Source organism: Lepidochelys kempii, chromosome 18 (assembly GCF_965140265.1).
Source record: "Lepidochelys kempii isolate rLepKem1 chromosome 18, rLepKem1.hap2, whole genome shotgun sequence".
Taxonomy (NCBI): domain Eukaryota; kingdom Metazoa; phylum Chordata; order Testudines; family Cheloniidae; genus Lepidochelys; species Lepidochelys kempii.
Window position 1 is genome coordinate 12,903,019 of NC_133273.1, and position 24,815 is coordinate 12,927,833.

Sequence of the window (24,815 nt, forward strand, 5' to 3'; positions counted from 1 at the left end):
ACTACAGCTGGTTTGGGGATCACTGGGACAAAGCCTGCTCTCACTGAAATCAATGGGAATGCTCCCTTTGGACCCAGGAGGGTTCACAGAAGCCCTTTGGGCCCAGGAGGCTTCACATCATTTAGGTCCTCGCAGCCTGCAGGGCAGGATCTAAGTAGGCACACGTATCCCCTGCCGGGTTGCCCTCCCCCTTAGAAATGTATTCAGCCAGCTGCTACTCTCGCATGGAAACCTGACACTTCCAGAATTAGATTAATTAGCACTAATTTCTCATTTTCCCAGGATCAGTGAGAAATCTGGAAGCAGAGGCATAAAGCCCAGAGACTGGAATGTCTCCGCCACCACAACTCTGGCCAAGCGTGGGAGGGAAGCAGCATCATGACTCACCGAAAACTTCCCCAGGGATGGGCGGGGTGCAGGGGGAAGAGGGTGCTTCGGTGCTTAAACAGCACAGCTGCAGCTGCCCTGCCAGGACAAGGGCTTAGAGTTCCAGCCCACTGTGCCAGCCATGCAGAAACTCACATCAAGAGCTCCCACAGCTCAACGGCCACATCCCTTCAGACCGTTCGCACGGGGCCGACGGAGGGGATAGACTGGTAGAATGAGCAAACACGCGTTAGTGGGGCCTTAATCTCATTTAGAGCCCAGGATCCTTCCAATGCAAACAGGGGCCACTGCAAAGAGGTATTCCCCAGCCTTGGCCTGGCTGGCAGCCGAGAGAGGGTGACCTGCGGCCGGGTGGGGTGGGTCCTGGGCTGCAGCACTGTGGAGGGTGCTCCATAGGGTGCGGGAGCTGCCGGCAAGGAGGGCTGGGCTGGGCAGGCAGATGGAGAAACAGGATTATGCTCCCCCTCCTATGCCCCCCACCCCCGATTTACACCCAGTATCTGTTGCTGATAAGTTTGTATCGATTCCCATTAGCATTGTGTCACATGCTTTCCCCCTCCATCCTGTTAGGGGTGCTGTGTGGAAGGGGAAATCATCCCGCAGGGAGCACAGATTCTACAAGAACTGTGCTGACCACAGGCCAGACTGTGGTAGAAAAATGCCCCTACCTGGATGGGATGGGACTCCGCTGATCTGAGATCAGCCCGGATCTCCCTGTCAGGGCAGTTCTGCAGGGGACAGATAACCTCCCCGCCTCCCTTTCTCCCCTACCACACACACACACACACACACACAGGATTCAAGGGAAGTCTCCTAAGTCCAGCCTCATGGAGTTTTCCCCTAGCCCCTATGAAGTGCAATGACCCAGCCCAAGGGAAATAAACAGAATATACCACATGGTCCCCGAGGGGCTCTGCCCATAGGATGCATCCCACACACACCCTCACAGAGCCCTTCATAGGCTGAGATGCTGCTTCCCCTTCTTATTTAAGGCCAGAGGCAAATACTGCAGTTCTCCAGGGGATGGCCTTGTGGCTAAGGCAGAGGAGTGAGAGTCCAGGCAGATCTGTGTTCTCTTCCTGACTCTGCCACAGGTTCTCTCACAAGGCCTTGGACAAGTCATTTAAGTGAATGTGCTGCAATTTCCACCATCTGTCAAGCCTGACATACTTGTGGCTCTTTAAATTCTATCTGTTCAGGGCCGGCTCCCAGCTGGTGTTGGCCCAAGGCAGCAAGGAAACCAGCTGGCTGTGCAAGGTTCAGACATGGACAACCTGAGCTCCTCCAATTCCTACTGGAGCCAATGTGAGCTGTGGATGTCAGGTCCCTCGGGAAGTCAGGCAGATGTCAGGTCCCCCGGTTTGCCTCAGCAGACTCACTGGAGCCAGCCCGCAGCTGGGACAGAGGAGTGGAATGGACAGAGGCAGCACTGGTGGGCATGGGCCTGACCCACAGCACACTGAAGTTGATGGGATATATGGGGCCAAACTCATCCTGCTGGAACTCTATTGACTTCACTGGAGTTGTCAGGGGTGAATTTGTGCCAAAGATTTTAGGTCAGTAGGGATGTCTTAACCCAGCAAGTTATGAACCACAGGAGACAAAACAAAGAGAGGCTTTTCCAATGGAAAGGTCATCCCGGGTTTACTATCAGTGCTATTCCAAGCCTAGTTCTCAGGTACCAGGATCTAAACAAGGTCCAACTCTTCGCTGCGCCAGGTACATGGCGAACTGCTCTGTGAACTCCAGAGTAACTACACAGTGACTTTCACAGAGGAATTCACTCTGTGTAGTAGCATCAGATTTACAAGACGGTAGCTTCTTATCTACAGATTAAGCAGTTCCATCGGGAATAAAACGTTTACCTGCTGATGTATCGTGCTCCTGAACAGTGTTTTATTGCTGTGTATGATGCTGCAGAATTTTTATCTCACTCTGTGCCTGGGTGTATAGACACTAGTGACCAAAAAGAAAGAGCAACACCAAAGACCACAGCCTCTCTCCAAGAAACACGCATGACCCACTAGAGCTGAGATGCGGACTGGTAATTAGGGGTTGGGGGTGGCTGATCTCAGAACTTTGAATTCGACTGTGTAAAAATGATGGATGTCAACCCGCATTGCTGACGCCAAAGACACTTCAGTGGAGGGAGTAGAACTCCCAGAAATCTCTATTTAAACGCATGCATGGATCCCCATACAAGTCTGAAACTAGCTAGAGTACAAGCCACTGCAAAAAAGCCCAGTGGGTCTGGAGACCCAAGTGTCTCTCTCTTCCACAGGCCCAGTACCAGGGCGTTCTGAGCCTGCAGCAGTTGGCAGCAAGCACCAGAAAGAGCAGTGTTCTGCCTGCTTTAAGCAATTGCACAAGCTCTACAGAAAAATGGATTTGGCTTTCGAAACAAGCTTCGGCCTGGGTTGTCCAGATTCTCAGACCCCAGTTGAAATGGAGTCCACTGAGTCCCTTTCATGCTCTTGTGGGCCTGTCTCCGCCTTTCCATTTCAACTCACCCAGAAAAATCGGCTTGGAGATTAAACTCTGGCATGAGTTGTAGGTGGGAGAAAGACTGGGGGAGTGGGAGGGAGAGGGAGGAAAAGAAAGTTTCAAGAAAAGTTGTTTGGGTTGGTTTTGATTTATGAGCAGGAGGGAGGCTTGCGCTTCACTTCAAGCCTTTTAACCCTTCCCACAGGGTAGGGTTCAATGGCAAGTCTGCAGCTCCCTCTTCTCAGGGAGGTTGTTTGACTTGTTTAAATAAAGAGAACAAAAAGCCCTTCCTTTGACTCAGGGAGGTGGGGGCTGCACATGTGGCTGTCCCCTGAGTAAGGGGGAGAATCAGGATTTGTCCAACTCTCTCCATAGATTCTAACCCAGCACTCCAAAGCAGGTCACTCAACGCCAGGTTACGACAGACGAGGACCAGCCAGCACATCGCAGCTCTCTCTCAGAGCAGCCAACACTTCACATTTCGAGATCACATCCTCTTTTACCAGAGGCTGTGCAAACCTTTCACTAACACCTATTACATTTCGCAGCTCCCTGGGGAGGTTGTGAAGATTACACCCGACTTTACACATTAATAAATGAACGCACAAGGGACTTGCTCCTGCTCTCCCTGAATTCAGCCAAAGCTTCCATCGACTTTAGTGAGAGCAAGATGAGGCCCAGCAGCCTATGGCTCAAATTATCAAGTAGCCCCAGATCCCACCTGCCTCAGTTTTAGGGTACCCAATTCAGGACCTCGGGCCTGATTTTCAAAAGCAATGGCATCCATCGCTCCAGTGAAGGGAGGCCCAAATTGGGTACTCCACCAAAAATCGGAAGCCATTTTTGATATATTGACCTACGTGATCGGCTCGAGGTCACACAAGTTGGTGGCAGACCCTAAACAGCAGCCAGGGATCCTGACTCCCCTCCAAAGCCCAAGCACAACAGAGAGTAAAGCAGTAATTAAGCAAAACCTTGTGATGCCTAGACCCAGATTTCCTTCTTTGTCGTCATTCTGCAAACCTAAGGGTCTTTTCGGTACAGTTTGAGGGGAGCTGGCACAACTCCAGCTATGTATTTCTGTAGCTAGACTGTGAAAGAAAAATGATCCTCAGATTGAAAGTGCCATGAAAATGCAACGTGTTATTATTTATTAAAGTCGCAGCTGGCATAAGCAGGTGAAACTCCATTGAAGTCGATGGAACTGTGCCCACTTGTGCCTATATCCAAGCTGGGCCGTAGCATCGATGGAGACTTCCATTCAGAGGGAGGGAGAAAACAGAACGGGAAGAGAAGAGCCCATGCAAAGGACACGACGCAGTCACATGACAGTCAGCAGCTGATCAGATCATTCTACAGGTATCGTTAGGGCCGGTAATCCTGATGAGCATCCTGGCTGGGAGAGACAGTCGCTCAAAAGGAACACCCAGCATCCCACCTCTCAGCAGCTGCACAGAGCCTCCATGGGCAGCCTGGGATAAGTCCAACCAGAATTCCTTCGCCCACAGGTGGCAGGCTGTGAGAGACACAAGGCCTGGTCCCTCATGTTAATCCTTCAACACAGCAGCAGTATGGCCAGTCAGTACTCTCCTGATATGTCTCCTCTTCCTCCACTACAAACACCCTGCTGACGCAGCAAGGAGGAAGCAAAGGCAGAGGATGGTCCTGATTCTGATAGGACAGACAGCCCATGTGCTGTCCCCTCACTCCCATGTATGAACGGTGGTGTGATGTGGATCATGACCACCCTCTTCCTTTAACAGCACTGAGCACTGTACAAACCATTTCTCTGATTAATTCCCGTCAGCAAAAAGTATCATTACCCACCTTTGCAGGCAGGGCAGGAGTCTCAGGCAGGGTTGGTAGGTGGCTTGCCCAAGGTCAGTCAGGAGAGCTGGGATTTGAACTCTAGACCCGTGAACTTAATTAACAGTACAGAGGGCTCTTCTACTAACTACACAAGTGCCAGGCAAAGCCATGCTGGGAAGGAAGAGAGTGGGCAACCGCAAGCAGACGTCACTGACACCCACAACTCAGGACTCTGCTACACAGTGATCCACCAGCTGGATCCTGAGCTCACATATCCCACGTAAATCCAGAGTGACTCCACTGACGTCACCAGATCTACACTGGAGCGAGTGAGATCAGCATCTGGCCCCAGGTGCAGTAACGTCCAAGCCCTCGAGGCCAGAGTGTGCAAATAAACGATTCTCACCTCTGACTCCCCTGCATGAGGAAGCGGCTATTCGGAGTGACCAGCAACTTAAAAAAAAACAGACAACTGTCGGAGCCTCTCTTTTCGTTCCCTGCACGAACAGCTGCCTCCCCAGCGTCTATGGAACGTGAACTGCCTTCAGTTCAGCAGGAATGTTCTCTATTAACAAGGTTTGGCAGAGATCAGAAATGAACAGTGCCAACTCACAAGTCTGATGCCTTAAGGCAGATGGTGGGGAAAGTATTCCAGCCCCGCTTCCCCCACCTCCTCTCCCAGCAAACAGAGAACTCTAGGCAAGAATAAAGGGGGCAGGTGTCCAAGGTTACAGCCCTCTGTGGAATCCTAATGTCCGTACCCAACATCGAACATACGCGGGGCCCCCGGTCTGCGCCATGCACCCTCTGCTCTGCGCCTCGGGGCCCATAAAACCTGGCCTCTCTCGACTCCTGCCAGGCCTTTGGGCTGACTGCAAGGGCACGGGACCGCTTAGAGGCCTTTGCTGGGTGCCTTATTCACCCTCAGCTCAGGAGGGCAAGGCCCTACTCCTCTCAGAACAGACGGCAAGGATGCAAGTCTGCTCCCACCGAAGGCAGTGGGGTGATGCCAGTGACCAGGGGGACCGAGTCCTGCATTTGGGGAAGGAAGACAAATCAGGCAGCACCCAAGCTCCTGCTTTCTTCTTTGTCCAGCTCCTGATAATCCCAGCAGGACGAGGACACACGCTGACCCCTCACGGGGGGGACGGTGGAGGGGGCAGGATGCGCAGCACCTTCAGCTTCCGCCAACTAAAAACGCTGCTAGCCAACAGCCAGGAACTGCGGGATCCAGCGGGAGCAGAGCACGCTGCGCTCCCAGCACAAAGTGGGTCTGATCCTGCTCCCGTCCAGTCAGCTGGATCTTGGCTACTGACATCAGGAAAGGCAGGTGGGGGTCCCTCAACTACATCCTGCTCTGTCTAGGAGGTGCTGAGCACCCGGTGACATACAGAGGAGTTGGGAGTGCTCAGCACCTCAGGGATCGAGTCTGTCATTCTACATTAATCTGGTCGCAGAATGTCTGGCTCTCTTGGGGGGTTGACTAAGGTATTTCAAAGGCACTGTGGGATCCAAGCTCAGACCCCCTTCCTGACTGTACAGCGCTGTCAAGGGGAGGTATTCTCTGCTGACAGCCGAAGGTGGCTAGGGAGGAGTGGGTGAAGCTGCCTCCGAGATTAGAGATGCACAGAGCAGTGCCGCCTACCGTTACAGCTTAAGGACGCAGAGCTCCAAGGTCAGGAAGGTATAAACTCCAATCAACGGCTCTTAAATCCTAACTCTGCTGCTTGTCCCAGCTGCTGTCTGGGTAGAACCATTTACTCCAGAGACCTACGGAAAATAAAGCTAATCCACACGCCTTAATAGACAGAAGCACAGACTGGCGAATGCAATATAAATAGCTCATACTCAGTAATAACCGTAGCCTGCGGATTGTCATCTTCCCATCCCATGTAATTCTACTCAGCTGGCCACTCTCTCACTCACCCAAGGACCAAATTAATATCACAATGGAAAAGCTGGATGTTTCTACATAACCAGGCCAGAAATGAAGCAAGGTTCAACTCTTTCATCTTTGATGAACAGTAAATCACAAAGCTACAGCTGTCTGTGGTGCACAGAAGCCAGAGTCTCTTCCCAAATAGGGACGGGCAGGAGGAGATGTGGTACCTGTTTGCTCTGCCAGTTCCCAGAACAGCACCATCACACGCCAGCTGCAAAGCCATAAAGCCAGAATCACACCTACACACCATGTTCCTTTTCCCCAAAACCACTGACAGCCCCATCAAGTGATGAGCCTCTGTCATACATATAAAGGGAAGGGTAACTACCTTTCTGTATACAGTGCCAGAAAATCCCTCCTGGCCAGAGGCAAAACCCTTTCACCTGTAAAGGGTTAAGAAGCTAAGGTAACCTCACTGGCACCTGACCCAAAATGACCAATGAGGGGACAAGATACTTTCAAAGCTGGAGGGCGGGGGAAACAAAGGGTTGTCTGTCTGTCTGTGTGATGCTTTTGCCAGGAACAGATCAGAAATGCAAGCCTCCCAACTCCTGTTAAGTTAGTAAGTAATCTAGCTAGAAAATGCGTTAGATTTTCTTTTGTTGAATGGCTGGTAAAATAAGCTGTGCTGGAGGGAATGTATATTCCTGTTTTTGTGTCTCTTCATAATTTAAGGTTTTGCCTAGAGGGATTCTCTATGTTTTGAATCTGATTACCCTGTAGGGTATTGACCATCCTGATTTTACAGAGGTGATTCTTTTACCTTTTCTTTCATTAAAATTCTTCTTTTAAGACCTGATTAATTTTTCATTGTTCTTAAGATCCAAAGGTTTGGATCTCTATTCACCTGAACCAATTGGTGAGGATTATTATCAAGCCTTCCTCAGGAAAGGGGGTGTAGGGCTTGGGGGGATATTTTGGGGGAAGATGTCTCCAAGTGGGCTCTTTCCCTGTTCTTTGGTTAAAAACGCTTGGTGGTGGCAGCATACTGTTCAAGGACAAGGCAAAGTTTGTACCTTGGGGAAGTTTTTAACCTAAGCTGGTAAGAATAAGCTTAGGGGGTCTTTCATGCAGGTCCCCACATTTGTACCCTAGAGTTCAGAGTGGGGAAGGAACCTTGACAGCCTCTTGCATCTGATCTATGGGGCCCATCATGAACCCCCGAAAGGGACGGCACCAGTGTTATCCAGAGCCACCTCTATACCCTACCATCCCTCCCAAAAAAATAAACCTGTGTGCTACCACCAGGTGCTTTTTCTCCCCACTTCTGAGCTAAAAAGCAACTACTTCCTCATTCCTCCTCCCGCCTCCCTCCCCCCAGCTCTGGAATGCTGTTCTCACAAGTGAAATGGACATGCTGGATCTCTGTCATGAGCCTTCTAGGCAGACATCCAGGCAGTTTTGCTGCCCATTAGGGTTTCAGTCTCCAGCCCTTTCCATTCCACCCTCATCACCTTGAAACAGTAGGACAAACCCTGACCCCATCAAAGTCTGCAGGGGAAAAAAAATCCCACAGTTCAGCCTGATAGTGAATCAAAATCATCATAGCTCTCCTATGGGGCCTGAAATGTGTGTGTCACCACGTTGAATGTGTGTGTCAACGTTGCTCACCACGGAGACAATGAGCCATAGGGCAAAACGGGCCATTACTCACAGGAGAAGCAAGACCCTGGATGTACTCAGACAAGCAGGTATCTAGCTACCTTCATTAGCAGATCCCACTCCGGTCACAACAGGTTTCCAATTAATGAAACTGTTGCATTGCTTTTGAACAAAGCCACCCCCTGCCATCACCAACTCAATTAGCTATCTGCAGAGAGCTGGCACCTGGCCAGAAATGGGGCCCAGGAAGGGACTGGACTATGGACTCCAAGCCTGCTGGACAAGCCACAGAGTTCAAGGCCTGTGTCTTGTGGACCTCCAGGACAGAAGCCTGAATGGGTCAGACCATAGCGTTCAGAGATAGTGTCCGATGGGCTCTTCTATCCCCAGACCACCCAATCCCACTGAAATCAATGGCCAAACCAGCTTCAATGAGAGCAGGAAGAGGCTCACAGACAGGCGTCTTAGCAAAAAGGCCAAGAGAGGCCAGCCTTGCATTGTGAATGGACTTCCTCCACAGACAACCCCACCGCCTTCCAGCTGGATGGAACATCTGTTCAAGGCAGTGCGACTAAACTGTCAAACCACCTGAGAGTCACCGTTCTCAATAGCTAACGCTCCCACTCAGGGACCAGATCCTGCTGTCTTCACTCAGGCCTAACTATTGGAATCACTGGAAGTTTTGCCTGAGCAAGGGATGGCAGACTCAGGCCCCAGATTGTTCGTTTTGATCCATGCACAGATGAATGGCTTCATTGTTACTCTATTTTCTCTCTTTCTGAAGCAATTCCAAATGCAGGGGGATTAAGGACCCTGGAAGTCTCTATACTGCTCATCTGAGAGCACATTTCCTCCAACAACCCCACAGGAGCTCTGGGAGCCTGCCAGCACAAAACAAGCTAAGAGGCTGGACAGCTTGGATTATACAATATACTGAGCGACAATCCAGTAGAGATTTGTTAAACAAGCAAACCAGGTCCACAGGTGAGCCCCTTTCGAAAGGGTTGGCTCTTCTATTCAAGAGGAGACACAGAAAACGTATCCAGCCCAAACCAGGTCTATGTCTTCTCCCAGATCAAATAAGATGGTCAGGTAGGAACTAAGAATTCTAGGTTTCTACATCCGGGGGGCTCTGGTTTAAAGAATGGAAAACAGTCGGTTAAAAACAGTCTATTCTTTTGGATCCTTTTCCAAACCCCGTTGGGCTCCCTAAGAGTCATTCCACGGCCTTGGATTCTGATTGCTATTATTGCAGCACTGACACACCCCAACCAAAGTTAGGATCCCAGTGGGCCAGGCCCTGGGCTCACAAACACTCACACGCAGTAAGAGACAGTCCCTGGACCAACAAGTTCACAATCCAATTGCCTTCAGAAGGGTCCCTTACCTGGCACTACTTTAAAGGGGCAGAATGTACATATTTTACGCCCCAGTGCAACAAAGCCTCTAAGCACATGCTTGAATCCATTCTTATTCATTAATGCACATGCTTAACTTCAAGCCCCAAGCATGTGCCTAAAGTTAAGCATGCACTTACGTGCTCTGCTGAACTGGAATGGAGTGCAGAGGACCAGGGGCTTCACTTCCAGCGACAAAAACAGGCATAATCCAGCACTGAAAAAGTATGCAGCTACAAAAAAGCAATCATGTTTTCTTGCGACAACCTAATATTTCACCCACTCAGATGCATTCTTTTTTCAGCCTTTATCCAGTGGCTGGAGCAAGAATCTGATCTGCTTTTCCCCCCTCAATGCGAGTTTTTAACTCCTCTGAAGGGATGCTCCAAAGGACTAGACTGCTTCTATTTTTGTCGCTGGTTTAGCATTTTTATTTATTTATTTCCCCCCCCATAGAAAAGGCCCCGCAGATCTTAAGCAGCCAAAATTATATATTTGTGGCTTGTTTTGACAGATTTTTTTTAAAAGATCTGTATCCCCCCCCTCCCCCCGTTTCTGGTATAGCACTCTGGTTACTCATTGGTCTTTATATCTTATTCTGCATGACTCAGTGTGAAGCAGAGAGCTCAAAAAAAAAAAACACCTTACCTCACAGTGCTGCAGAGGTGTATTCATGACCGCCCCATGTACCGTATCATCACCAATGATCTTACAGTAACCACCAGCTCCCAGGTCAGAAAGGTATCTAGCCACATCTAGATCTTTAACACATTGCCTTCAATACGATGACTCCATGCTCATAGTTAAGCACATGCTTATGTATATTCAGAATCAGCACTGTAGACCCCAGCCCAGCTCCCCCGGAAGTCACTGGGAGCCGGATTGGGCTTTTAGTGCCTACAGTCATCTTCATGTTCTCCAGTCATTAATTTAGGGCCAGATTCCGCCACCCTGACTTGCACTGGGATTGATTCACAGTCCTTTGAAAGCAATGGCACTTCAATGAATGCTGAGTCACATCCACAGTGTAGTTCTTTACTCCTGGAGTAACCCCTGTCGTGAAGTCAGGAGTACGGTGCTGCCCAACGTGAGTAAGGTAGGCCGAATTCAGCCCTCGGAAAAGATGGTCATGAGAACTGTGACCAGAATTCACCCTGGTGTGCAACTCCACAGAGATGAATGAACTTGTGCATCTATGCACAAAATCAAACCTTTAAAGAGAGAGTATTAGGGTACCGTGTCAGGGATGGAAGGAAACCACAGCATCTAAAGTTTCATTGCTCAGCCTCATTACAGGGTCTGGACACACAATTTCCTTGCCTCTGCCCACACATATAGACAGGCATACTCCTGGTGATGACTACGTTCTCTCTCAGCACTGGGGAAAAATGAGGGCACTGCCTGCTCCTCTTGATAGAAATAAAGGAGACAAGAAGTAAATGGAAAAGGAGTACTTGTGGCACCTTAGAGACTAACCAATTTATTTGAGCATGAGCTTTCGTGAGCTACAGCTCACTTCATCGGATGCAAGTACTCCTTTTCTTTTTGCGAATACAGACTAACTCGGCTGTTACTCTGAAAGAAGTAAATGGGAATTCTCCTCACTGAGGGGCCTGATCCCAAGACCCTCAACTCCCACTGTCTCCTTCATCTGCCAAACCAGCAACAGTGCCAGATTCTCGACAGATGGGGGGATGCCAGGCGGATCTCTCTCATTCGAACTTTGCTGGCCTTAGCTCTGAAAACAACTTCCATGAATACTAGATGAGCCTATAGAAGAGGAGAGTTAATTACTGGGTACCTTTCACCACCAATCCTGTATCTATAGTTAGAGGCTTTTAAACAAACAATGGATAATAAAATAAGCCTATAAAGCAAATGAAAGGAGAAATCATATGCTCTACAGACAAACATAACAGGGTTTGATTTTTTTTAAATGAATTAAACTGTTGAGTTCTAATTTATGTCCTCGCTTGATAAGATTAGAGGATTAAACCAACTTTATGCTAAATGCTCCCTGTTAAGAGAGCCATGCCAGGGCTTATTGTGCATTGGCATGCACAGAGATCACAGCAATATCACCCCGAGATGTGGGGACTCATGGTATGACCAGCTGTAACTTCAGAAATAAAAATCACGGCTTATCCAGATATTCCATATGCAGCCAGGGCAAGAACTCCAATCCCACTTCGCTTTCAGGGAAGGTTATTCGCTGAGCACTTGTACACAACAGGCAAGTTTTTGTATAAGCAGTGGGCTTTTTATCTTGGATCATTGGCATCATAAGATGATTTTGGAGTAGGGGGTGGGAGAAGGAGGTGAACTGACTGACACACACCCACAGTCTCCGCCCCAATCCACACCAACAAATTAACAGCCCAACATAATCTCTCACAATACCACACACACGCAGCCTACCCCTACATACTCATACCATACAAAGTATGAAACGAAATGCTCACCCTCCTGATCTGCAGTCGATGAATGAGAAACACCCAACTGTTCAAAGTTCTCCCCTAACCGCTCATCTCTTCTCACCTGCCTCACAGGGGTGTTTGTGGGGCTTAACGTTCATAAAGCATGAAAGCTTTGAATGGAATCAACTATGGATGCTAAAGGGCGAAGTATTATTTTTAAAAACAGGTACCAAAACCTGTGACCAGCTCTAGACAAACCAAGTTGAGGCTTTGTCCACATTAAATCAGTCATTTAATTCTGCAATACTCCTAAAAACTAAATATACATGCCCCGGTTCCCCTGCCCTTACATACTGTGAGTAGTACCTTCGGGCACTCAGATCAAAGGGACTATTCGCAGGGTAAGGTATCTCTCACTGTAGGTAAGAATGGCAGAATCCAGCCCAGAGAGCTAAATCTAGCCATCGTGTAATGAGTGACTTTAGGTTTGTTACACCTGGGATGAATTTGGCCCAATATACTGCAGAAACAGAACACTTTTTTTTAATCGCAGTGGATGACTGGAACAATACGGATACTATTTTCCAGGCCCCAGTCAGGATCGCGCATATTGCGCCCTTATACATTGCTTTGGGCCATTGGACCCTTAGCTTTTCCCAGTGTGTATCTAGGGGAAACAGTCAAAAATACTGATGACTAGTTTCCCCTTGAACGATTTTTCTATCAGATATGAATTGCCCCTCCCCAGTGAAGTGTTCCCCTCATAGGAACAGCAGTCTTTGCAGGGAGAGTGATGGGGAGCAGATCTTTTACCATATTGAAGAGACTTGTTCCATCTGTTGTCTCTCTCACCAGCCCACGTCTCTATTATTCCAGGCTCTGAGCCTATCAACTTACAAGCCTCTGCAAGGTGCTAGAGAGGCTGGCTTGATGATTCTAACCTCTGAAGATGTTCTGAGTATGATAAAAGAAATCCAGCTATTGAAACGTTTCCCCACAATACAGCTACTGTGTTGCTCGATTTCCATCCAGACACAGCCTAAAAGAGCAATCAGAGAGAGAGAGGCGCTGTTGCTGTGGATATCTTTATCAGTACTTGACGGGGTGGGTGGGATGGAGTGGCCCTGAATAAAGTTTGGTTTCATAAGAAAGAACAGAATCCAGGTCCAAGATCTATTCCCAATTTTGGCTAGACTTTTTTTCTTTCTTTTTCTTTAATTGAGTTTGGTAGGGTGGTGAATTACATGTGTGTGTGTTTATTCCGTCATCTGCAGCATATTCAGATTCAAGCACAACAGCAGCAAATTGACAGACTCATCCCCCTAACACACACCTACTCACCCTATTGCATTGATCCTGCATCCTCCAGAGGCAAAACCGGGCATGCACCAGCCTGGTTTTAAAAGGCTCTGATTTGCTGATATATTACATTAAACCTTAACGGACTTCGTTCAGCTGTCAAAATGCTACCCCAGTAATTGCAGACGTAGAAGCAACATAATTGGCATGCTACTGCCCGGAGAGTACAAGGGTCGCTTTGCGTGGGAAACAAATGGAACAGGACCGAGCCTGGGCTCCGTGCAGGACATGTGTAGCATCCTGCACCTGTCCCAATGGAGGGCTGATTTTCTCTTATTCCCATCTGCCCCACTTCACCAAAAGCCTCTTTCCTAGCCACCCTAGAGGCAGATTTTCAAAAGAGCCCAGCTCAGAGTAGCTCCCTTTGTTTTGGTGGATGCTCAGCACTTTGGAAAGTCTGATCCCTACAGCCCAGCCCCTTGCACTTTAATAATAAACCAGAACAAGCAGTAAAACCCTTGGGGGCAGGAGCTCTCTCTGCTGAATGCATCCGACGAAGTGAGCTGTAGCTCACGAAAGCTCACGCTCAGATACATTTGTTCATCTCTAAGGTGCCACAAGTCCTCCTGTTCTTTTTCCTCTGTTCTGTGTTTCTGCAGCAACTAGCATGTGGGATTCTGGTCCCTACCCAGGCTCCCCGGAGCTGCAGCAATACAAACAAACAATACACAATGATCCTCAGAAACTGGTCTAGTTTGGTGCGCACATTACTATCCTGATGAAGTCACTGCAATGTAAGCCCAGGGTTAGTAGAACTCAAGGTAACAGCCCCTGGGTTTGTTAACCTAGGGTTTGGGGGTCTACCCTCATTTGTAACTCTGCTTGGAGCTGTCGAACCCTGGGCCCCAGCCTGGGGCTCCGGCATCTGCACTGCATTATGCAGGCCGGGGTCCAACCACCCACATCCCAGACTTCCCACAATGTGGCCACTCTAGCCCTTTGTTCACGGTGCCCTGTGGGAAAACTTCACTGTCCACCAAACCGGACTGTCCAGAGGACAAAGGAAGTCAGTCCCTGGCCACTCTGGGAGCCTGCCCAAAGTATGAGTCCACGGAGGTTGCCTCTTCATTGCAAAGCAATAGGGCTTGAACCCTGGGTCCCAGCTTGCCTCAGGCTCAGACCCTCCACTTTCATGGGGTCTTGGGTTCAAGCCTAGGTTAGCAGGATGTGTGTGTTGAGGGAAGGTGGTGGGGGGAGGATTTAGCCGGAGTTCAAACCCTGGACTTACATTGCAGTGTACCCATGTCCAGATCTCTGTTAGGGTAAGACCTAATGAGGGAAGCAGATTGACCCACAACTGCTGCTGTGTGGTTCTTACGCCATCCTCGGACACATTGCTGAGGGCCACTGTCCAAGACAGGACCCTGTCCTAGCTGCACCTCAGGAATTGCCAATCTGGATCAGACCTCCGTCTTCACACACACACACCGCACGCACTCTGTGCGCTCCCCGGACCCTCTCCACCCCGCTGGGACTCAGGACCGGCGCCAAGCCTCCCGCACAGCCTGGGACACAGCGCGGCTCCCTCCTGACGCTCCGCCTGGGGCGAACAGAAGGATCCCGCCGCAGCCGCTAGCGCAATCGGTGCATGACAGAGAGTCAGCGCCCGGGGGAACTCTCCTTGGTGCCCGTTCGGGACCTCTCCAAAGCCCGCCTGGAGAGCGCGCCGCACGCACCCCCCAGGGACTGATCCGCTGTAGCCATCGCAAGCCCCTGCCTGCCCTCTGCCCTGCCCCACGGGGCACAGGCAGAACCAGCTGGGAGGAGGTGAAGGGCTGGAGGAAAGTGACCTGTCCCAGAGGGGCCTAAAGGGCCGGCTGCGGCTTGGAGCTGGGACAGGAGGGATCCTGTCCCCGATCGTAAGCAGCTGGGTGCCGAGCTCCTGGGTTCGCCCCGTCAGCCGGGACACCCCCTGCTGCTACCGCAGCCTCTGCCGCCTCCCTCTTCTCCCTCCCCGCAGCCGCAGCCTTCTCCCCGGCACCCCCGGACTGGCATCCCCCCCTGCGCGGCGTGGGGGCAGCGCTTACCTCAGCCCAGCCGGTGGGAGCAGCCGTGCGGGGGGCCGATGGCAGGAACACAGCGGTGGGCAGGGGGCGAGGCGCTCTTCCCAGCGAGCGCCCGGCCAGCGGGCTGCTGGATCCCCCCGGGGAGCGCTGCGGTGCCCAAGGACCGGGGCGCCCCTTCCTGCCGCAGGACCGGAGCGCGCTTGCTCCCCACCGCCCCGCAGGGCACCGCTCCCGCCTGGCACAGCCCGGCCCCCTTCGCTCCCAGGACGGACTGGGGCCACCCGGAGCGCACCGGCTCCTCCGGCCCTGACCCAAGGCACCGGGAGCGCACCGGCTCCCCGGCCGCCGCACGGACCCCGCAGCCCCCGGAGCGCACCGGCTCCCCGGCCGCCGCACGGACCCCGCAGCCCCACCAGCGAGGAGCGTCTCCCCCGCACCCAGCCCAGCGAGCAGCCGCCGCCGCCTTTTATTGCCGCCCCGCTTTGTTTTGGTCTCGGCTCCTACCATCGCTCGCCGCGCCGTCGGGGGGGAGGCTGCAGTCAGGCCCCCGCGCGCCCCATCCGCTGGCAGCCCCGCTCTGCCCGCGGGGTGACAGCCGTGCCGGGGCTCAGCCAGCGCTGCGCCGCGCCCGCGGCGTCCTGTGCTCCGGCTTGGCTTTCCTCTCCCCCTGCACGGACGGCAGCGTTGGTTCGGCCGAGCTATATATTCCGCCGGCAGAGGCTGGCGCTGGGCCGTCGCGAGTTGAGGCTTCGAGGGGAGGGTGCTTTGCCTGGTGCGTTCCCGAACCTAGCCTGCGCTTCCTGGTCTGCTCCTTACCCGGCCTGCCTGGCCCACCCTCCTGTGCAGGGCAGCTGGGCTACACTGCTCGTGTTGTCTGCCTGCATGCATCAGGATGAGAGGGGGGAAGCCTTCCTCTGCTCCAGCACTGGCAGTCACAGCATCGCACCAGTAACTGCCCTGCAGAGTGTTTCAGGCCTTCCTCACGAAGCAGCTGGCTATGGCCACCTGAAGGGGTGCTGTACATTACCAGACCCTCAGTTCTGCTCCTGGCTCCCCCACTTGCACTTTGCACCAGTCACTTAGTGCTTAATTTGTGCCAGGACTGAGCCCTGGTACCTCTACGCTTGCTCCATGGCTGTTCATAGCCCTGGCCCCTCTGGGCTTGCTCCACCAGTTATGAATGCAAAAAAAAAAAAAAAAAAAATTGCTTGAGCCCTGGCACCTCTTTCATTACAAACGAAGCACTGCTTAGCCTCTGGCTCGGCTACCTCCCCTGTAAGTGAGGGGGAGCTTTCTACTTCTGCCTTTCCTTTGAGACTCACTATTTCCACACTGATGAAGGAAGCTTCACAAACACCACATAAAAACAGGGCCATACTGGGTCAGACCAAAGGTCCATCTAGCCCAGTGTCCTGTCTTCCAACAGTGGCCAATGCCAGGTGCCCCACAGGGAATGAACAGAACAGGTCCTCATCAAGTGATCCAGCCCCTGTCACCCATTCCCAGCCTCTGGCAATCAGAGGCTAGGGACACCATCCCTGCCCACAAGGCAGCTCAATAATATTGTGAATCTTTCCTGACCCATCAGACGTGGCTTTGAGGCACAAAGAAGGGCCAGCATGGTTTCCAGAACTTCATTTTTTCTCTTTTTTAAAGGAGAATAGGTTATTGGCTTATTGCTCAACCCCAACCTGGAGGGCCAAAAGACTGCTTTTCATCTGGTCCCCACCCTTTGCCCTGTTCAGCCTGAGAGGACCTATGATAAGTTAAAACTCCTGACAGCTATCATTGGAACACAAGAGCCTCCATACCACATCCCCAGGGAAGGCAATAATATTACCCCCATTTTATAGATGTGGAGACTGAGGCACAGAGAGGCTATGTGACTGGCCCAAGCTCACACCAAAATTCCTAGCTCTGACACAGGCTGGAACCCAGATCTGCTGGGCTTTAGCCACAAGACTCTTCTGCTGAATATTGTGAGGATTTGCTTGTTAATGTTGCGTAGAAAGGGTTAAGTGTTTCTATTATTGGCCACTGGTGGCAGGCAAGCCACTGGCAGGGTGGAGGGACCACCCACCTGTCCTATAGGGCAGCTCTTATTTACACAGCCTCTAATTCTGTTGCAACCTCTTCTCTCCCAAAGGGTGTGGATGGCAGGAGAAGCAATTGGGAGCACCCGCTGCTGGATTAGGAGCCTCAGTTGCACTCTGCAGCTCTGGTATGGTGAGTGCCCTTTCCCTGTACCTCACTGCTGCCAGTCAGATTCCCTCTATCTCAGAGGATGGTAGAGAGAACAGAACTTTAAGGACAGAGATTTCTAGAGCAGTGAACAGTTAGTGGGCATGGAAGTCTAGTTATTGTTGGTGCAAGTGAATCTCTCCAGCATCATGCTGACCTATCCTTATCCAATTTGGGATTTAATAAAACAACCTTAGAACAAACCTATGACAGAATTCTGCAGTCATGCCTTAGCACTGTGGTAGAGTAGCATTGGGATCCATCACTCTAGAATTATTAGAATTGTTTTTTTAAGCCACAAGCCAAGTACCCCTGCCTCTGAAAATGCTCCATATATAGGAGTTATCTAGAACACTTTTTTCTATAAGACTGTCATGTGAGGATTACCCATTGACAAAGGCCAAACAAAACATTTAGCAAAGAGAGGTGGGAGACTGTGGTTATTAGCTCAAGTGATGGAGAGTCCTCCTTATGCTCTTGTCCCTCACTAGCACAGCTAACCAGCCTGCAGAGCTTCTCCTATAACTGGAGCAACAGTCACTCACCTTGGGTTTCTGGAATCTAATGAGTCATGTTTATAACACAGACATTTTTCAGTGTTGGAGGGGAGGTAGTTGACAGGTGGTGCTGTAGGGAGAGCACCAGAAACTGGAGTCATGCATTTATCTACAGCACAACCAGGAGCAATGGCATGCGCCAGTATCACTTAGACCTGGTCTACACTATGAAATTAGGTTCATATAACTATGTAGCTCAGGCGTGTGAAAAATCCACTCCCCAGAGCAGTGCAGTTAAACTGACCTAAGCCCCAGTGTAGACAGTGCTGGGGCAACTGGGGCTTTCTCCCATCAACATAGCTATCGCTTGTTCGGGAGGTGGATTACCTACACCAATGGGAGATGGCCATTCAACCTTCTCTCCCCATTCAGTTCCTGGCCTGTCTGCTGGGACTGCCAATAATGCTCCCAGTTATAGTGGTGTGGACACCTGCAGAGCGGAGATTGCTTCACACAGGCTACCACACGGCCATTGGATGGTGATAATGTTTAAGCAGTTCCAGCCTACGCCAGACTGAAGTGTAAAGCTCCATCTTATGTCCAGTCAGAGACTCCCTGAGCCTACCAGGGGCTCTGACGCTTTCCACACAAAGACACCCCACCCTTAACCGATCACACAGGAGGTGTCAATCAGCAAAATCCAGAGAGCAGCAGAGAAAACAGGGAACAGACCTGAGTCACCATCTCCAAGCAGGTGGTCCATACGGGAGGTATTGATCTTTTTCCAGTGTGTTACCCACAGGGATTAAGAAGTTGTGCAGGCAAAACCAGACCAACCCTTGGCTTGCGGAGGCTCCAGTGAATGGGGATTTAATGAGGCTCCTGAATAAAGAAAAAAAAATGACACCCCACCAGCTTTGAGCCTGTCTGCCAGTGATGGAAGTTTCTGCAAAGAGGGCGGCAGTCGGGGGTAGGGCTTCTGTTGAAAGTGAAGAGTGTGCTGTAAATGAGAAGAAAAGTCATTTTTTCTAACTTTCAGTAATGCAAGCTGAGCCCACGCTGATGCGAGGGACAGTATTCACACAGCAGAGCCCAAGAAACAGCCGTGAGCTATCATTCAGTGCTGCACACAGGCGTTCAGCCAAGCCCAGTCTTCCTCAGCACCATCTCTGCCAGCACAAGTAGGCACATACCTGCAAACCCATCCTCACACAGACATTCCTTTAGCCACCTGGCTGAGCACACACACACCAGCCAACAGATGTAAACCCATCCTCATAGGGCAGCTCACACTCACATGCACAAGTTGTATCACCATCCTCCACATCACAACACACAAACTTTGTACACTCAGACATTAGATTTGTGTTCTAGTTTCCACAAGACAAACATGTACAATATATGCAAACGCCTCCCTCCCAGCACACTGGTATTAGAATTGATCACACCCACGAGATGTACACACAGGTGAAACACCTTACCCTACCATACACCCAGACATGGGTACTGTACCACAGTTCCCAGTGACCTCAGCTACTCCTTAGTGCACATGTTAACACATACATCTTCAGACATTCAAACTCGAGCCATAAACTGCACGACAGATACACAAATGGTATCACATGTAATCTGCTCCATATTTAGCTACCCACTGGTATTAGAAATGCATTGTAAACCTAGTAATATTAGAACTGCACACCCACACACCTAGGTAATAGAACTGTATTTTAAACATAGTGCCATTAGACATACTGTACCCACACATTAGAACTGTATCCCAACCAGCATTCGCACACACTATCCTACAGACATTCACAATACATATACACTGGAAGAGCTATTAGCACTGTATTGAAATCTTTATTGAGAACACACACAACACACACAGAGAAACAAGAAAAGAGAATTGTCAATGGATTAAAAACCCACTGAAACTTTGCTAAAGAATGTCTTTAGGGTTAGGGAGGAGGGAGCTTAAGGCTTCTAACTGGAAGCATTTCTCAGCTGGAAACCTTTCCTTCCTCCAGGTTTTCTGACCCTCCCCATCCAGGCCAGCATCCATGCTGAAATGAAACACTGCTGGGTATTGGGCACGCTTATATTTATGACTTCTTTTTGAAATTCTGTCTGCTCATCTATGCAGAATGAAACTACCCAAGCAATCTCGTCTGCTCAGGTGCTCATTACCAAAGCACTTGACACCGCCAGGCAGGCTCACTCAGGCCTTGTAAATTTTATCTTGGGGACATTCTGCTTCCCCTAGCTCTATTACTGCCCGATTGCCTGAAAGGCTTGTACCCAGCCAGCCAGCCATACAGAAAGCTGGGTAACATCCAAGAACCGAACATTATTCAACAGCCTCGGTGGCGTGGGAGCCAGACATTGATGGGTGCGTGTGCACATGGAGCCCGCCTGCGTGCTCCTGAAGTGTACATGGGCCTACAAGGGTTTGCATGGTGATGTGTGCAGTGCCTGCTGATTGCAAGGAGACATCCAGAGAGGAAGGTGATGGTCCGCATGACCGAATGTGAGATTGCATGCGTGGGAGCGTGAAAAGGGGCAGGCCGTGTTTGCGGACCAGATTCTGGGCTCAGCTAGGCTAGCACCAATCCGGAGTCGCTCCAGTGAAGTCAGGAGAGTCACTCTGGGTTTACGCCACAGGAACTGAGGGCAGAGTCAGACCCTGGGAGTCTACAGTGCTGCTATTTGAATAGCTTTAGCCATCTGCCAATCAAATAGGTAATGCTTGAAGTTCCTTATAACTGCAGCTAGGGCTGAAAGCAAGGGCAAGTGAGGGGGAATGAGGCTGTTTGTTTGAGTAAAACGGTGAGCTTAAGCCAAGGATGAGGTCCTGGAGAAAAACAAAGACATCCAGTCCACCACTCACAGGACAAGGAGAAAGGGCCCTGTCCACAAACAAAGGGAGGTTCTGCTTCACAAGCAGCTGGCAAAGGGTCCATGGATCCTATGCAGGTGTCTCTAGCAGAGGTTGGGGGCTGCTGCAAAAAGGCACATGCAAAACAATCCCAAACCAAGCACATGTTTAGCAGACAACAAAGTCTGTTGAAACTGGGACACTTTGAGAAGGGGCAGAATCTCTGGTCAGAAACCTGCTTCTGGTGCACATTTCAGTCCCCAGTGCAAACTCAGGCATGATATGATGGGGGTTTTCTTTGCCTCCTAGCATCTCCCCTGCCAGAGCATTCCTCCCCTGGCCACTCGTCTTTCTAAGAGTGAATTTCCTTTTAGGTGGACCAATATGGAGGGTTTCAGAGTAGCAGCCGTGTTAGTCTGTATTCACAAAAAGAGTACTTATGGCACCTTAGAGACTAACCAATTTATTTGAGCATAAGCTTTCGTGATGCATCCAATGAAATGAGCTGTAGCTCTCGAAAGCTTATGCTCAAATAAATTGGTTAGTCTCTAAGGTGCCACAAGTCCTCCTTTTCTTAATATGGAGGGTGACATTCTCTCTATGCACAGAACAGAGCTGCAGTGCAGGCTTCCCTGCATGCTGTCTGTGAGCCTCCGCCCTGACTGCCGGGACCCACATCCAGCAGGACCGGGGCGCTCAGTCTCCATGGCTTGCTCAATCTCTGGACCCTGCTGAGTGTCTCAACATGGCCACTGGTGATGGTTGTACTGTGGACATCCATGCCCTGGGAACTGCACTCAGTCCAGGAACCGATTTCTCACCCAACAACCATCAAGTGGGAACCACTCCTACTACAGACTCAGATAGGGATTCAAACTGCCAGCCTATTATTTAGAAACCAGGAGCACCCAGTGTGTGCTGGGGGCTCCCAAAACACAGACACAGCCCCTTTCCCAGAGAGCACAAAGGTGAAAGCCTTGAGCTGGCAAGTTCCCATCCTTAATAGATTAATATGCTTCCTCTATTTCATAAGAGCCAGATGGCACCACCTGAAAGGCAGCAAGCCTGCATCCTCTCCACAACACGTGATCCAGACCTGCATGTGCACACAGCACCAGTTTCAGCTCACAGGTGGAATATAGACCTTAGCTTGCCCTCTAAGGTGGGACAGTGACCATTGAGCAGGTCTGAAAAAAGCCCCAGGCAGCAGAGAGGGTTGCCCTTATTTGAGTAACATCTGCAGCTAGGGAGTGGGGTTTACTACTCACCACTCCTTGGGGCCACATCTACGGATTAGCTCTCAACCAGTCTGACAATCCCACCTTCGGCTGCTCCCTCTGAACTCTACTGCTGCCTCTTCAGGGCTCAGGGGGCTCCTTCTTTGGGGCTCCAGCCAGAACACTGTCGTTCTCTCCCTCTGGGGTATCAAAGTCCCACTGGATGATCCACCTCAGGCAGTCTTCCCTTCCACGGTCCAGACTGTCCCACTACCCCACTGGCTGGGGAGGGAACCTGGGTCCATCCACTGCTCAGGGTTCTAGGGACCCTGTGCCCAGCAATTACAGTCTACCCAGCCTCAGACCCTGTTGTCGTTTCCTCTGACTCTCTCCTACCTTCCTTTCTCTGTCTTCTGGCCCACCCCTGGAGGCGCCTCTGCTGCCTGTGGATACTCCACCCTCTCTCAGGTTCTTGCCAGAGTCTATATTCGCAGGCAGGATCCCAGGGCTTATGCCCCTTAGACTAGACTAGACCCAGCTTTCTCTGGGAAGTGACTAGAGAGCTCCTTCCTGCAGTCCTCTCTCTTACTGGCAACATCCTCTTTTTATGCCTGTCCCAGGTCCGCCACCAGCTGGGCTTCATCAGCCCTTTGGCCTAGGGTGACCAGATGTCCTGATTTTATAGGGACAGTCTTACTATTTGGGGCTTTTGCTTATATAGGCACCTCTTATGCCCCACTCCCATCCTGATTTTTCACACTTACCAGCTGGTCACCCTAATTAGGCCCAATCAGCCCTGACACTCCTCCAGGTGCAGCCTGTCACAGGGTTAACTGTGCAGGACTTGTGTGGGGTAGATGCCCCAGCACAGGGTTGTCTGACAATCCAGTAAAGCCTTCCCAGTGGGGACTAGTCTGACCCTATAAGTTTGGTCAATGGGAGAATCTCCTGTGGCCTGGGGAGCCTGGGACAGGGATACCCCCCAAAGAGAGCATCAGAGAAAGAAAGAAAACAAGACAGAGAGCGAGACAAAGTATGTTCAGAACCCCAGCTGAGTGCAGGGCTTTTTCCTTGCAATTAAGTCAGTTTAATGGTTTTCTTTGAGTTGTTTGTTTAAAAGGCCTTCACTGCGCTGCTTAATGGAGTTTCACCAGCGCTCCCCGAAGACTCCAAGATGCCATTAGTATCCCACAGCTCCCATCCTATCCAAACAAGTTCCCCCTCCCCGATGTGTTTACCCTCCCCGAAGAGCAGAGCACAGCGGCGTGCAGAGTCGCCACACCGCCTGCACTTGCTTTTCCGCTGGAGTCTCGAGGCCCCAGGCCGCAATGAATATTCATGGCCCAGATATTAGCAATAACTATTGTGCAATTTGGCCCCAAATATATTTGAGACAGAAGAACCGAGAGCAAGAGAGGTAATTTTTATTCCTGAGCTCTGGGAACAGCTGAATAGCATTTTCCTGCGAGGGACCTGGTGTTTTTTTAAATGCAAATCAGACTCTGGGTTTTGAAAGATGCTGTAAAAAAAAAGGCAGATACAGCAAAGCTTTATCGCCTCGTAACAAACACTGAGCCCAGCGCGTTCCAGTCCATAGAACGCACGCTGGGGAGTCAGGAGATCCCACTTCCACCGGCTCCTTGGCAACCGGGGGCGAGCCCCTGCCCCACTCTGTGCCTCAGTTTCCCCAGCGGTACAAAAAGGGTGTGTGTGTGCGTGGGGGGGGGTAATGCTGCATGTTATTGAGGTTACCTGTTACAGGTTATGATGACATTGGAGCCAGTGGAAGAGCTTAACTAGGACTGACCGACAACGATAATACTTTCTACAGGTTTGACTAGCCTTTCTCTGCCCACCCCTGGGGTGATGGGCTGTTGGCTCCAACCCCCCTCTTGTCCACCCTCAAGTCTTTTCACCTCAGCCCCAACATGCTCCTCCCCTTTATAGCCTCCTGCCCTCCTTCTTCTCCTCACCTGTTCTGTCCCCATTGCCCTTTTCCCTCCCCTTGTGTTTCCGTTTAGCTGATCCCCTTCCCAAACCCCACTCTGCAAACCAAATCTTGATATTAAGTCACCATCACCATCTGCTTGTGAGTTAGACCCTTCCCCTCCCCTGGGCTGTCTTGTCTGTTTAGATGGTAAGCCCTTTGAGGCGGGGCCTGTCTGCTGTTCTGCGTCTGTAAAGCACCTCTCACAATGGGGCTCTGATCTTGGTTGCTTCCAAGTCACGACTGTAATTAACATGACTGCTAATAATATACACTCACCCACCAGGGAAAATTTTCACCGAGCAGTGAAACCTACACTAAGGACCATCTCCTACAGGCAAACCCTTCTCCTATGCCCCCACTTGGAAGTACCAACCACTTTATTTGCCCTTTAGTTAAAAACCTGCCTCTAACTATTGAGAGGCACTGGGGTCTGCTGGAAGGAGCACGGGAGTGTGAGCCTCCTCTACCACTGACTCGCTTATCCTCTTGGGCAAGTCACAGCCCCTCTCTGGGACTCAGTTTCCCCATCTGTCAGATGAGGATAATAATCAGAGCTTAGCACATAATTCATAACAAATAATCTCTTTGATGC

General features: G+C 50.7%; 1 protein-coding gene across 3 annotated transcripts in view; it reads right to left on the reverse strand.

The window, feature by feature from the left end:
* DISP3 (dispatched RND transporter family member 3) overlaps positions 1-18,942 on the reverse strand; it is a 63,160-nt gene extending 44,218 nt beyond the window's left edge. Inside the window, exon 1 of one of the 3 annotated variants that reach the window (XM_073316547.1) lies at positions 18,874-18,942. In XM_073316547.1, coding sequence (XP_073172648.1) covers positions 18,874-18,885 — 12 coding nt within the window. In that variant the 5' untranslated portion in view covers positions 18,886-18,942. Of the gene's footprint in view, positions 1-15,424; positions 15,780-15,907; positions 16,165-18,873 lie in introns of those variants that run through there. The other 2 variants (XM_073316549.1, XM_073316550.1) reach the window with 2 other exon arrangements.
* Between the last annotated feature and the right edge of the window lie 5,873 nt (positions 18,943-24,815).